The sequence below is a fragment of the Kwoniella shivajii genome, chromosome 6 (genome assembly GCF_035658355.1).
Source record: "Kwoniella shivajii chromosome 6, complete sequence".
In the NCBI taxonomy this organism is placed as follows: domain Eukaryota; kingdom Fungi; phylum Basidiomycota; class Tremellomycetes; order Tremellales; family Cryptococcaceae; genus Kwoniella; species Kwoniella shivajii.
The window spans coordinates 252,451-265,160 of record NC_085913.1 but is presented as its reverse complement, the minus strand read 5'-3'; the positions used below and the strand labels follow the sequence as shown (position 1 = coordinate 265,160).

General features: G+C 45.0%; 3 protein-coding genes across 3 annotated transcripts; 2 read left to right on the top strand and 1 right to left on the bottom strand.

The window, feature by feature from the left end:
- Nucleotides 1-246: 246 nt before the first annotated feature.
- IL334_004593 (uncharacterized protein) lies at nucleotides 247-718 on the top strand (the record flags this gene model as incomplete). Its single annotated transcript, XM_062936310.1, has 2 exons — nucleotides 247-346; nucleotides 420-718. 2 exons carry the CDS (start codon nucleotides 247-249, stop codon nucleotides 716-718), a joined length of 399 nt encoding a protein of 132 aa, XP_062792361.1.
- Nucleotides 719-5,521: 4,803 nt separating this feature from the next.
- Nucleotides 5,522-11,602, bottom strand: IL334_004592 (uncharacterized protein; the record flags this gene model as incomplete). The annotated part of the gene is made up of 9 exons (XM_062936309.1): nucleotides 5,522-8,044; nucleotides 8,101-8,568; nucleotides 8,685-8,863; nucleotides 9,872-10,502; nucleotides 10,579-10,760; nucleotides 10,894-10,993; nucleotides 11,083-11,217; nucleotides 11,314-11,392; nucleotides 11,526-11,602. The coding sequence occupies 9 exons, from the start codon at nucleotides 11,600-11,602 to the stop codon at nucleotides 5,522-5,524; spliced, it is 4,374 nt and encodes a 1,457-aa protein (XP_062792360.1).
- Nucleotides 11,603-12,006: 404 nt separating this feature from the next.
- IL334_004591 (uncharacterized protein) lies at nucleotides 12,007-12,649 on the top strand (the record flags this gene model as incomplete). Its single annotated transcript, XM_062936308.1, has 5 exons — nucleotides 12,007-12,064; nucleotides 12,125-12,145; nucleotides 12,229-12,281; nucleotides 12,356-12,459; nucleotides 12,568-12,649. 5 exons carry the CDS (start codon nucleotides 12,007-12,009, stop codon nucleotides 12,647-12,649), a joined length of 318 nt encoding a protein of 105 aa, XP_062792359.1.
- Nucleotides 12,650-12,710: the final 61 nt, after the last annotated feature.

Sequence of the window (12,710 nt, the reverse complement as noted above, 5' to 3'; positions counted from 1 at the left end):
AAAGCCGATCAAAGGAGTAGTCATGACCAACACCACAATTTGCGTAGGAATGAGAAAGGATGTCTTGACCTTCGATAGTATAGCGTTCCGATTAGCCTGTTCATCAGACTATCACTGCTAATGTCTGATAGCTACAGCTTTTTCGAGAGGTATATAAAGCACTTGCCAGCTCAATCGAATCAATACGAATTCATTCACACAAATATTCCCAAATAGCTATTTCTACCTTCATCGCAATTATCTAACATGTCTCAGTCACCTGGAAGTACTTTGGTATCCATTTCAAGATCGCCTACTGTTGAAGAAAGTGTGCAGGAGAAAGCCACCTTAGAACGCACTATCACAGGTGAGTACGTCTTCAGTCGGCCAACTTTCATTGCTTTGTATTGATCGCCTTGAGACGATGGGGGCATTTTAAGCCTTGCAGTTCATGGACGATGTCAGAAAGAAAATGCTCAGCGGCGTAACAACCATCAAAGAGAAGGATGAAGTCTACGACAGAATGGATCGTTTGGAAGAGATGTGCACTACATATACCACAGAAATGGGTACCGATAACGAAAGAAAAAACAGGGACAATTTTGACAAAGAGGTCCGTGCCCTAGAGTCAGAAAGCAATATCACGTTTGGATGGAGAACTAGAAAAGAAGAAGAAGAAAAGGACGAAGACTTGCTTATCAGTAACTTTGGTCATACATTAGACTGTAAACTTCCGTAAAATCACATTGTGATGGAACGCTTATACTGTGCGTAGTATCGTATCGTCTGGAGTATATGTAAACAGTAGCTGCACCTTGTCAGTCTTGCGCGCAAGTCGTCAAAGTATGCTATCCTGATCATGATCTCGACACGTGTGATAGTTGTAACTCTCTTTCTCCGTGTGTCTGTATGGTGAAAAGTGCAGATACATTTGATGCTCAGACCATCAGAAGATATTTGTAGGGACTCAATCGTGCAAAGGTGGGTACACGCGTGACTTCATAAATTGCAGAATATGGAATACCACAGTACATCCTCATCGCCTTGAACAGCGATCAATGCTTGGTCTAAAATGAGTCCGTATGAAGGATAAGCTTGAAATATTGGGCGGGTCACTTTGACTTCGATAAGCTGTATGAATCTCGCGAATAAGATTAGTAAAATTTTTCCTAATTTTGCCCCTCGTCATTGCTTATAAGCCCCGACCAGAGCGCCTTTCACTGAAGTCGAACAGAATTTTCAGAGAAGGCTGTGTCGGCCTGTGAATTTGAGCAAGAGCGAGTCTGCGAACTACAATGTCTTAAAAGAGCGATAGTAGAAAGCCGATCAAGGGAGAGACTACAACACGTTTCTACGTGGAATAGCAAAATTGGAGATCTGGATTCCTGGATGATACACAGTGACCAATGTTTCGCATGCCTGTCCGCGGGTTTCCCTCTGATGCAGGTCGACTATTTGGCTTTCTTGAAAAAGCAGTATACGAAGGACTGACCGACTCGATTGAATTATCAGCTTCTCATGCAGACAGACCTTTCCAGCTAACTATTTTGGCCTCAATCACAATACCTCCACACATTTTAACGTCTGAAAGTAGTGACATGACAGGTCCATCCTTTTTATTCTGATAAGGCTTCAACCCTAGACCTCAAGAATCTAGATCATCGGTATAAAGGATTGATAAAGATCGAATATTAGCCCTACTTCATTTCCAAAGCAGTGTAGCTTCTGATGCAATTAGAGAAATTGGACTTCTCAGTACCGGAACATTTCATCATTCATTCTCAGCTCTCGTACAATTTCAAGAAGAAAGGACGACTCTCTTTGATCGACAAGCTGTGCTGGCGTGTTAAAGGTAAGCAAGCCGGAGGTTGATAAGGGAATGAGGTTGAGATATGTCTACTAAAGAGAAGGCTCCCATCCTTTCAAGGGCTATATTCAAGTGCTTAATGGACCTTTGTCACGTATGCTTCCGACAATCGGCTCGGAATAGGTCATAGTGCGTTTTTTCAAGGGAGACCGGCCGCCGGCATATATGTATCTATCGGATTTAGAAACGATGCCTTCTCGTCGATTTCATTTGAAATCCCTTACTCTGATTGACGGTGTGTGTGAATTAGACCAATCCATTCCGCATTTCAAGGTATAAAGAGCTAGACTCTAGAGCGCACAATTCTGATTTTTCCATCTCTTTCACAGATATATTCAATCCTTAGCAACCACACCTTGACATTTCTAAACTATACTATAAACTAGCACGGCCAAAATGTCCGAAAATTTTGAACTAAGTGAGGTAGACTTGAAAAGTCTTGCCCCACATGTGCGAGATGAATTGATTTCTGGTGAGTAATCATCAGCTTATCTCTCATCTCCAAGCCCCTGGTCTGCAAGTCGTCCGGCAGAAGGGAGAGTCTTTACAGTAAGCTCAGTACTTATTGTATTGCCACAAAATGTGTTTAGTCCTCACTGCCACGTCCGAGCTTAACCACACCTTGGAGGCCGACCCTGAGCAGCTGAACAACCATTCGGAAATGCTGAGAGACTCTGTCAAATTCACTAACGCATCTGTAAGATATCTGAAAGCGCTTAGCACCGGTGAAAGAATGTCTACCGATACTGCCAAGCGTTCGTACTAATTACATAGGAAACAGCTTCGGCACAAGTACTGTGGCGAAGCAGCCCCATCAAAGGAAAAAACAGCCATAACGTCTTTCAGTGAGTCAGACCTCCCGTTCTGTTCTTCAGGTCATGCAAGCCTACCAGTTTGGAGCGATAGATTTCTAACGGAGCTAAGTACATCGTCTGTATCAGTCGATGAGAGTCGTCAGGACGTTCAGACATCGATGGAGAGGATGCTACGAAATCACACCACAAAAGAAATCATGGAACGGGACGATTTCAAGGCTTTCTGTGAGGCTGGTGAGACATGTAAGCAAGCAATTGGCTCAGAAATGGAAAAAGACCTCACAAACACCTTTATGAGCATGGCAGGAGAGCTAGCAAGGCAACACGATCTTTAGATGATCTCCCAGTGAGCCATGTTATCATAGCGGACGTTGGAGTCAGATAGATCTCAGCGAAGGATTAGAATTGCTACAAGTATTGAGGCGTACATATGTCAGAGGGGGTCTGAAATCAAGGAATTATGCAGATTGTACACAGGTGGCAAATATGTTTGTCTTCAAATCCTCGATTATGTGTCGGTCTCCCTGGCATCGTACTAGTCAACCCGCTTGCAATTCTGCCACGAGTGCGTTGTTCCCCGTTCCTTTTGCATGTTGAAGAAAAGTTTATATACTTATGATAAGCTGTCCGTAAGAAACAATTTATTCGTACACAATCCTGCGAAGCGACAGGATGGACGCTAGCCCGCTTCACAAATATCAGATCATGGAGATTTGCATTTCTACAATACTTCATCAGTGTCAAATAAAGAGATGAGTGCTTGATATAAATAAAGTGCATAAAGTCTAGGCTTAAAAGACCGAGTCGGTCGGCTTTACTTCGGTAAGCTGTGTAAATCTCCATGCAATGAGACAAGTAAAATTCTCCCAATTCTGCCCGTCGTCATCGCTCACGAGCCCCATTCGGAACACCTTTCAATGCTAAAGAAGTACACGCAAGTGGAACAGAACTCATAGAGAAGGCTCAAAGCTGTGTCGGCCAGTGAATTTGAGCAAGAGCGAGTCTGAGAAATACAATATCTGAAAAGAGGACCGCCGGCCGGATCATCTCGAAGCAGAGTATCAAGCTATGCCTTCGATACATTCTTACATCTCCAGAAGACTCGAATGGCAAAAATGCCTTTCAAATCCTAGCTTCGAGGTATAAGCAGTCGAACCCCTGCGTCTGAAGTCTACTTTGCCTTCATCGCCGCCAACACTCCACACATTACAAGCCCCCAATCATTCAGACTTTCAGCTAGCTATCTTGAAGTAAACCATAAACCAACGTAGCCAAGATGTCCTCGGAGTTTGATCCCAGCGAGATAGACTTCGATAAAATGACCTGTCATGAGCGAAATAGGTTGATATCTAGTGAGTCCCCTTTCATTTGGCACCTTCTCTTCGCCCCTCGACAGAGAACGATAAATGGCGAGCCTTGAACTGTGACTACCATGTAGACCTTGATGGTCATCAGGAAATATCTACAGCAATAGGCGAATACAGTTCGAAAGAAGCAGCCAGCCAGCTCGACATCTTAGCCGGAGAAATGACTAAGCTGATGTCAGCAAACAATCGAAATCGTGACGCCGTCGACAAAGCTGAAAGGTTATACAAGACATCCAGAAAAACCAGCTCACTCGCTTGTAATGTTCCCAGCACGACGCTCACAAATGGACAGTGGGATAAAGCCGCAGATGGTGGGTTTCCGGGTTCTCTTTGATCCGCTTTACCGTTGATTCGCCACGGTCATCCGTGGTTTATTGCAGATCGGTGATAACGCTGTGACTTCTTCTGTGACAGCCACTTACATCAAGCAGTCAATTCTCGGTTGGGTGAGGAACAAGAAGAGTTGGACACTTAACCAGCATGCTCAGGCGCCCGAGGATATCTCTCGCTTCGAGGTGATCACCCAGAATTATATTGATGGGATCGGCACAGCTTCTGAAGAGGATCTTAAAGCTAATTTCTTGAATGAGGTATCGAATATGCGTACTTCGTTCGGGGTTTGATCCAGTGATCGTGAGCCATAGTCAAACAAAGTGGTTAAGAGTGTCATCAAGGATATCGGTCTTACGAGCGAGGAAACAAACAGCTTGAATTGGAATCTTGCTCGGAATCATGCTATATTATTTAGGTGGCGTCTTCTCTCTGTTACAATTCAAGTCTCATTCGACCGCGTCGCCAGCGGTCCGATCTTAGCAGTCTGCTCTTCTGTGGCTTCGTGCTCGTTAAAGAACGATTACCACTTCGCATTTTATGTTTGACTTCTGAGCCAGAAAACTGACTTGCATCTCACGAGTCGGAATGTAAAGATCGTCTATTCAGACATGTAAAACCCTCGCTTGAACTTCTGCCAGTAATAAGATGTCCCCCTGTCCAATACCTTTTCATTCTCACATGAGTCATGTTTTTTTGAAAGTACTTGCTACAACCAGCTGTCGTATACCAGGTGACGGAGCCTCTACGGTCAAGTGAACAAGTATTAACCCGCTCGCTCGTTTATTCCTTCAATTCCAAAGCAATCGATAAATTGACTAGGTATAGAAGCGCTCGTCTCGCACGAGACACGCTGACTGAAAATATGTGCAGATCCACTTTTAACTGGAAGTTGTTCCTTGTGGCATCGATCGAGAGCGACCTTGAATTAGCGGTGCAGCTTGCAACATAAGATATCAGAAAAGGACACCGTCCCTGAAGGTTGGGTATACATGACGAAAGCATTAAAAGCTATGATGAGTTGGAGCAGCCGTGTCCAAAGTGTATAAAGGAAATCTACATGATTGTATCCGCTGTATAAATAAAATCAAACCTAGAGAAAGAAAAGAGAAATGTCTATTGAAACGAAGAAAGAGATAAAACAAAGACATATTTGACTATGACTATAATTCTTCATCCGTGAAAACTTCTTCTCCTCTCTTTCTTCTAGCCATTCGATCTTTCTTGGCTTTTCGTTTATCAGCAGCTGATACTTTCGCGACCTTCTTAGCTTTGGCAATTGGGTTACCAAGAGCATCGTATTCTACTTCGTCATCATCATCCTTCTTCTTGTCAATTCTCTCACCGGAACCTTGTCCCTCGACCCAGTTGTGTCCGGAAGCTTCAAGGTAACCATCTCTCATTGCCCACACTTCTGAACAGATAGATTCAGAGAATTCTCGGTTGTGGGTGATGATCAAGACACCACCTTCAAAGTTCTTCAAGGCAGCGATAAGAGCAGCAAGTGACTCTCGGTCCAAGTAGTTGGTAGGCTCATCCAAACAGATGATGTGAGGTCGTCGCCATGTAGCGGCACCGAGGACAACCTTGACTTTTTGTCCACCTGAAAGACCTCTCATAGAGTTGTGAGATACGAACTCGGACTCGAGACCGAAATCTTCGAAGTGCTTCTCGATTTCTCGTCTGACCAAAGGTCTCATGAGACCCAATCGTTGAGCTTCTCGGGTATCGAGCTCGATGACCTTCTTCTCGAAACCTCGGGTAACAAGTTCGTCTCGAGACAACCAGATGTTCTCGGCGGAAGAGAGACCCTTGAAAGAGACCTCGTATTCGTAAGACTGCTTAAGCTTCTTTCGGGCAAGAACTTCGTCGATGATCCTCTTGACACCTTCTTTGATGAAAGTAGCACCTTCCTTCATCTTTTGTAATTCCTCCTCGGTCATGACTCTGTTGGCTTTGTGCATCTCTTCCAGATCCTCACCGGTTTGGTATCGCCAAAGCATGTACTCGAGAGGGGTAGAGTCGAGATGGTTGTCGATGTGGTGGAAAGCGTGTTGAGCAACGTAACCAATGACCAAATTGGGGTGCTTCCATACTTGACCACCCTTGTTAGGTTCGGTCTCACCGGTCAAAAGTTTGACCAATGTGGATTTACCGGAACCGTTAGGACCGAGAATGGCGACTCGAGAAGAGAGGGAGACTTGGAGATTGATGTCGTAAAGTTGTTGAACGGGAGAACCGACATACTGGAAGTTGACGTTTCGCATTTTGAGCAAAGATTTCTCTTTAGTCTTGACACCGTCAAGAAGAGGAGGAGCAGGAAGCTTGAATTGGTATTCCTCCGCAACATCAAGTTGGAAGTATGCCTTAGCCTCGGGAACCATCTTAACGAAGGCTTCGAGGTTACCGGGATATCTCTTAAGCTTGAAGTTGTTCAAGTGGAGCACATCGGTGATAGATCTGTTCAAGAAGTCGGAATCGTGAGATACGATGATGGAGGTACATTGGGTAAGGGAAGTGAGGTAGTTAATCAACCAGTCGACGTTAAGGACATCCAAGTGATTGGTAGGCTCATCAAGCAAAAGAATATCGGCCTTGAAGAGAATGGCTCGGGCAAGAGCGAGCTTCATCTTCCAACCACCGGAAAGGGAACCGATAGAGTGCTTTTGTTTAACGGGGTCGAAACCGACAGACTCAAGGGTAGATCGGATCTCTTCCTCGGAAGCAAGTAATCGCTTATCAGCGAGGACCCAGTCGATAATGGAGATCTCAGCCTCGGAACCGTCGATATCGTGTTGTACGTAGAAAGTTCGGACTTCAGTGGGAGGGGGGAAACCATCGACTTGGTTGTTGATGATGGCGTTCATGAGGGTAGATTTACCGGTACCGTTTCGACCACAAAGACCGTATCGGTGACCTCGCTTGAGTCGCATAGAGGCGTGGTGGAGCAAGATCTTGGCACCGTAAGCCAAGTTGAATTGCTCAATGTTACAGAGATCCTCGCCCTCTTCCTCATCGGCGAATTTGATATCATCGGTCTCCTCCTCGTCAGCCTTCTTTTGGAGGAGTTCTCGAACGGCGGGAAGAGCATCGTAGGTAGGGAGAGCAAGTTTGATGTATTGAGGAAGAGTGGCTTCCCAAATTTGTTGTTGATAGTTGTGTGCGTTGACGAGAGAAGCAGCAAGGACACCAGCGTAAGCAATACCAGGGTTGGCTTGCTCAACGGAGACACCACCGAATTTCTTGATCAAAGCAACAAAGTTGGTGGCAAGGTTGGGACCTTCGGCGATTTTGAGAGGGGGAAGATCGGAACCGTCGGAAGTCTCGGGGACTTTACCGATTCGTCGAAGGGTAGCGATAGCTCGGTTAGCAACAGATCGAGCTTCGGGGTCGGCGATGGTCTCAGAACATTTGATAAGACCAGGGAGCAATCGAGGAAGGAAAGGTCGGACAGTGTACTCAGAGTCGACCAATTTGGACATGTTATCGGCGATAACACAGACCTTTCGCTTGGTGGCAGTGGGTCGTTCATCGAGACCTCTGATAAGAAGAGGAGCGATAAGGGAGATTGTGGGAGCAGTGACCTCGGAAACGAAGGTGGTAGCAGAAAGGAGTGTGATGGTCTTGGGGACCTCTTCGATGGGGTTAAGGAGCGACTTGATCAAAGCGGGAATGAATTTTTCAATCTGATAAACGTAGTCAGCGATAATTCAACGATGATGAACGAAGGCAAGAAACTCACATCTTTGTTCTCACATAAAGCACAAGCTTTTGTGAGGGTGGTCTTGGCAGCCTTCTTGACTTCGGCCTTGGTGTCCCAAACAGCTTCGGCAAGGACAGGGATAAGGTCAGGCATCGCTTGAGCCATTTGGTCGTGAGCTGAAGAGATGAGTTGTTGAAGGACGTCCAATGAACCAGCTTTGACTTGCCATTTACCGGCGGTCTTGATTTGGTTAAGCAAAGCAGGGAGGATGACAAAAGTGGCCCATGGGTTCATGCTTTGTACAAGAGCTTTTACAGCTGCGAGAGACGCGGCTTGAACCTCTTTAGCCTTGTCGGCGAAGGCCTCAAGGAGGACGGGGAAAGGAGTGTTGGCAGCTGAAGAAACGATGTATGGCTCAAGTAAAGGAGCGGCACCGTTCTCGAGAAGAGTGGAGATGGCACTAGCAGCACCTTCTCGGGCAGCAGCGGATTTTTTGTCGGTAAGAGCCTATGAAAGATCAAAGGAATACAAGTCAGCCGCCATGTCATCTACACAGCATAGGTCGGTGCAAAATTTCATTCGCGCGTCGCCACTGGAAAAAAAGGAATAGTTTCCAAACTCACCTTTACGAGGGCATCATTGAGACCGATTTGACCGAAGAATTCAACACCGTTCTTCTTAGCGGCGGTGGCGAGATCGACAGCAGCCTCATCTCGGGCAGCTTTGTCGGCGACGAAAAGGGTGGCGAGGTCGAAAGCACCGGCCTTGGAAGAAGGAGCAGCAGCGGCAGCAGCGGGAGCCACTACAAGATGATGATTGTCAGCACCAAGCTCATGGCTACGAACAACGCAGATTGTGGTATCAAGAGGATCAGAAATGAAAACTCACTATCGGAAATCTATCTATTGAATTGAAACGGGGAAGAAGACTATAAGAATTCTATTTTATGTCTTTTTTGTCTTTTATTTCTAGATCGTTGTGACGTCTAGAATGAGTCAACGGCAGGTCTAAAAGCAACGAGCGTTTGCTTTACGATGATACAAATGAGTCGTAAGGAAGTGATAGCCTGAAGGCTTGTATGAGGGATAGGGAGAAAAGAGAAAGAGGGAAAAGATGGAATGAGATTGTGAGATTGTGGATGATAAATAGATGGAGATAGTAGGACGAACGTGAAACTGGCAATGCAATACCAGTGGACTGTGTGATACGTCGGTTGGGATCCAAAAAAATCTGATAGCGGCGAAAATCAGAAAAAAAAAAAGTTTGAAAAAAAAAAAAGAAAAAAGATTTGGGTGAGCCCCCCATTGAATGGGTTGATTCAAATCCACCACATTCGGAAATATCTCTTATTATGCTCACACCGCTCGGCATTATCATGTTTGTGGCACTTTATGCGGAGATGCTAAAACCAGAGCTCGATCCATCCGCGGCCGGTGTCTCACTGTACGGGGAAATCTCCTCTCAATAGCCCTGTTAATCTCATATCAATCTCATCCTGTCGAAAAGGTACGCATCTCAGCGTGCCGATACTCTGTTGGAGAAGATCGGCATTGAATCAGTGAATTGAATGAGCTGATGACATCTCACGAGACCAATGTTGTCGTCCTTGCCTTGATTGAAAATATGCTGTCCTCTGTTCGCTTAAAGTTCGCATTGTCTGATCCTTTGACAAGCGCGTAGCCCTGCTACTCAAGATACTGCATCAATGCTATGCTATGCTACATACTAAAAGGTGCTACAATGACACAAACCACTAATATCGATGATACTTCTACTCATCCCCATTTTCTGACCTCCCCGCAGACCTCACAACTCCATCTCTCCGGTTCCATCGGACCACCTTGACAGAACCCGCAGAACCATCCTTGATCAGTTTTGATTCCCTCGCCTGCAATCTTGCCTGTCGGAATTGGACGAGGAGTGAGGCACGCTCCGCAAGTCATCGAAGTAGATGAATTGATCAGTGTGCATGCGGAGCAGGTCCACTCGATTGTTGTCGAATGCGGAACAGGGGTGATTCTGTTCAGTGAGCGAGACAAAGAAGAACGAGATTGTCCATAAGAATTTGAGGATGAGGTGTCTTTATGAGATTGTGGTTGTAACGTTCGGGAAGAAGGTGAATTTGCAGCTGTTCCTATCGACGGGATGACATCTTCATTTTTCACTCTGTCAGCTGAACTGGGTGTATCTTTACTTCCTGAAGCAGGAAAATCATCGTCACTATCTCCAGTCAGATCAATTACAGGATCCTGCCGCTGTTTGCTTTGTTGCTGATGATGTGATGTTGTGCTTTCTTCTTCTTGGACCATATTTGTATTACTGGAGAGATCGGAGGCGTTTATACCTATACTTTCTTTTTGGGCTTTTTGGATCTCTTCTTCCACTTCGACACCGTGCCCTGCAACACATGATTTATCATCTTTCAATCTTCTTTCCGCTGCCTGGTCACACGGGCGAAGTTCAGCGCCTGTCCAACACTCATACGATTAAAAACAGAAGGAGTATGATCGCACATACCTCTACAATCAATTCTTTCATACTTTTCCCTTGAACTGCCTGTCCACCTAAAACCCCACCTCTACCTATCAATCGCTGTTGATTCAACCTCTTCTGAGCTGCAGCTAAACCTTTTGCCTTTCCTTCGTATTCTGATACTCTCAAACCTGATAGATGGTTTCCTTCGCTGTGGAAACCTTCACCTATGGATATTGTCATGATAGGGATTAGCGAATCCGTCTTGTATATGGTTTATATTTGGGGAAAGACATCGTCGAGCGAGTAAAAGAGCAAAACCAGACCGGAAAGGCGTATTATGAGAAGTAGTCAACATACCTGAATAACCTTTTCTCTTTAGATCATAATACTCTTCTTCCAGCTCCCCTAACAGTTTGTAGAATTTAGCATCGTGTGGTCCATGCGTATTATGAGTGAGCTATGAGAAAGTTCATGTAAGCTCGACTCGAAATGCATCTTGCCATTTTAGTATGATAACTGGGAAGAGTTAGTTTCCCCTACACTCACCTCATGCAACATCACTAAAACCAGTTGATCATATTCATAAAAAGAATTTTCCGCTCCGGGTGGTCTTAAACGTAAATTGATTCTGTGCCCCGAGTCTTGATTTAATCCTAGCAATGATGGATTGGAAGGTAAGAACTGTTCGCAAAATGAGGATATACATTAGTGAATCAAAGGAACATTTAAGCGATGATAGGAACTGGTCAGAGGGAAAATGCAAGCTAAATTACCCACTTCTGATAAAGTACCAACTTTCCATCCTCTCTTTTTCATTATAGGTTTGACTTGACTCGCTATTTTTTCCAACAAGGGTCTTGAGAGAGTGGACAAAGTGAGCTATGTCAGCTTCGTGTAGCTTGACTTGTAGTGGATGCGCATCATTGTATCATTTGGTGAGGTATGTTATACAATCACTGCAACGCCTTACGAGAAATAAGTGCACTTACCTCGCTTCATCAGACTTAGGTCGCCCAGGAAGATGTTCGAATCGACCTATCAACGGGATCGTATCTGTATTTACCATTTTGCAATATGGTATCACTGATCGATTTCCTCAAAGTTTGTGATCAACAATGACACCAAACAAAGCTCTGAAAAGACCTGTTCAGAGAATCGAGGCTGAACGGTATATTCTGTGGACGATACTTTGCATGCTGACTAATGTAGGTAGGTTTTGATGTTCAGCTTGTAATGAACAGTCGATGATGAAATTACGCGTCGTCAATACAACGATGTAGTTTGGTCAATGACCGAGATCATCTGTACCTGAGACCGAGGATGTACGACATTTGATCCCGTTAGGACCATTTCTTAGGAAGGAAGTGGTCGATAGATTAGATGCTGCATTATAGGACATTATTGCACAAGCTGAGTACTTCCCGCTGAGTACAACCACTGCTGCACACAGCAAAAGAAGTTCGACCCAGGATGACAAAAGTCGTTGGCCAAGTACTGGTAGTGGTGGCTGTTTTAACTTTGGTTCATGGTAAGTTCACCAACCCTTCTTGAAAGGATCAAAGTACGATGGACTGATGCGAGGCCATAGCTGCATTCTCGACGTATGAATGTAAGTGAATGATCATCCATGCGATTGGCTATACTTTCTGATCGCGTACATGAAGATTGGACTGATGAATTGAGATGATCCAGATCTGTCGACTCTGAAAGCTTTGTCTAGACCAGCTACTTCGTTACCCGCCTCTGTGAGTCTCAACATTTCCCACATTCCTTCTAGTCACGACAAGAAGAGCTACTGAAACAATAGGGATCGTGACAGATCATCGTAGAGGCCTTGGTTTCGTTAGGATTGTTTATACCTGGAATAGCTTTATCTTCAGAAAAATTAGAAGACGTAACGTACCGAGGAGAACTAGCCAAACGGTGAGTCCGACAATCGTGCCAGGATCATCACGTAGGATGACCCACAAACCCTCCGATCACATCCAACCTAGATTAGTTCGCATACTGACCGGTTGAGTGACCTGATAGGAGCATAAACGATCAAAACGCAAATATGGCTTTTATGATCCCATCGAAACGTGGAAAAGCGATATTTGGTGATACACAATGAATGACTTGCGATATATAGATAGGACGTAATGCTATATCTCATCAAGGTATGAGATGGTGGA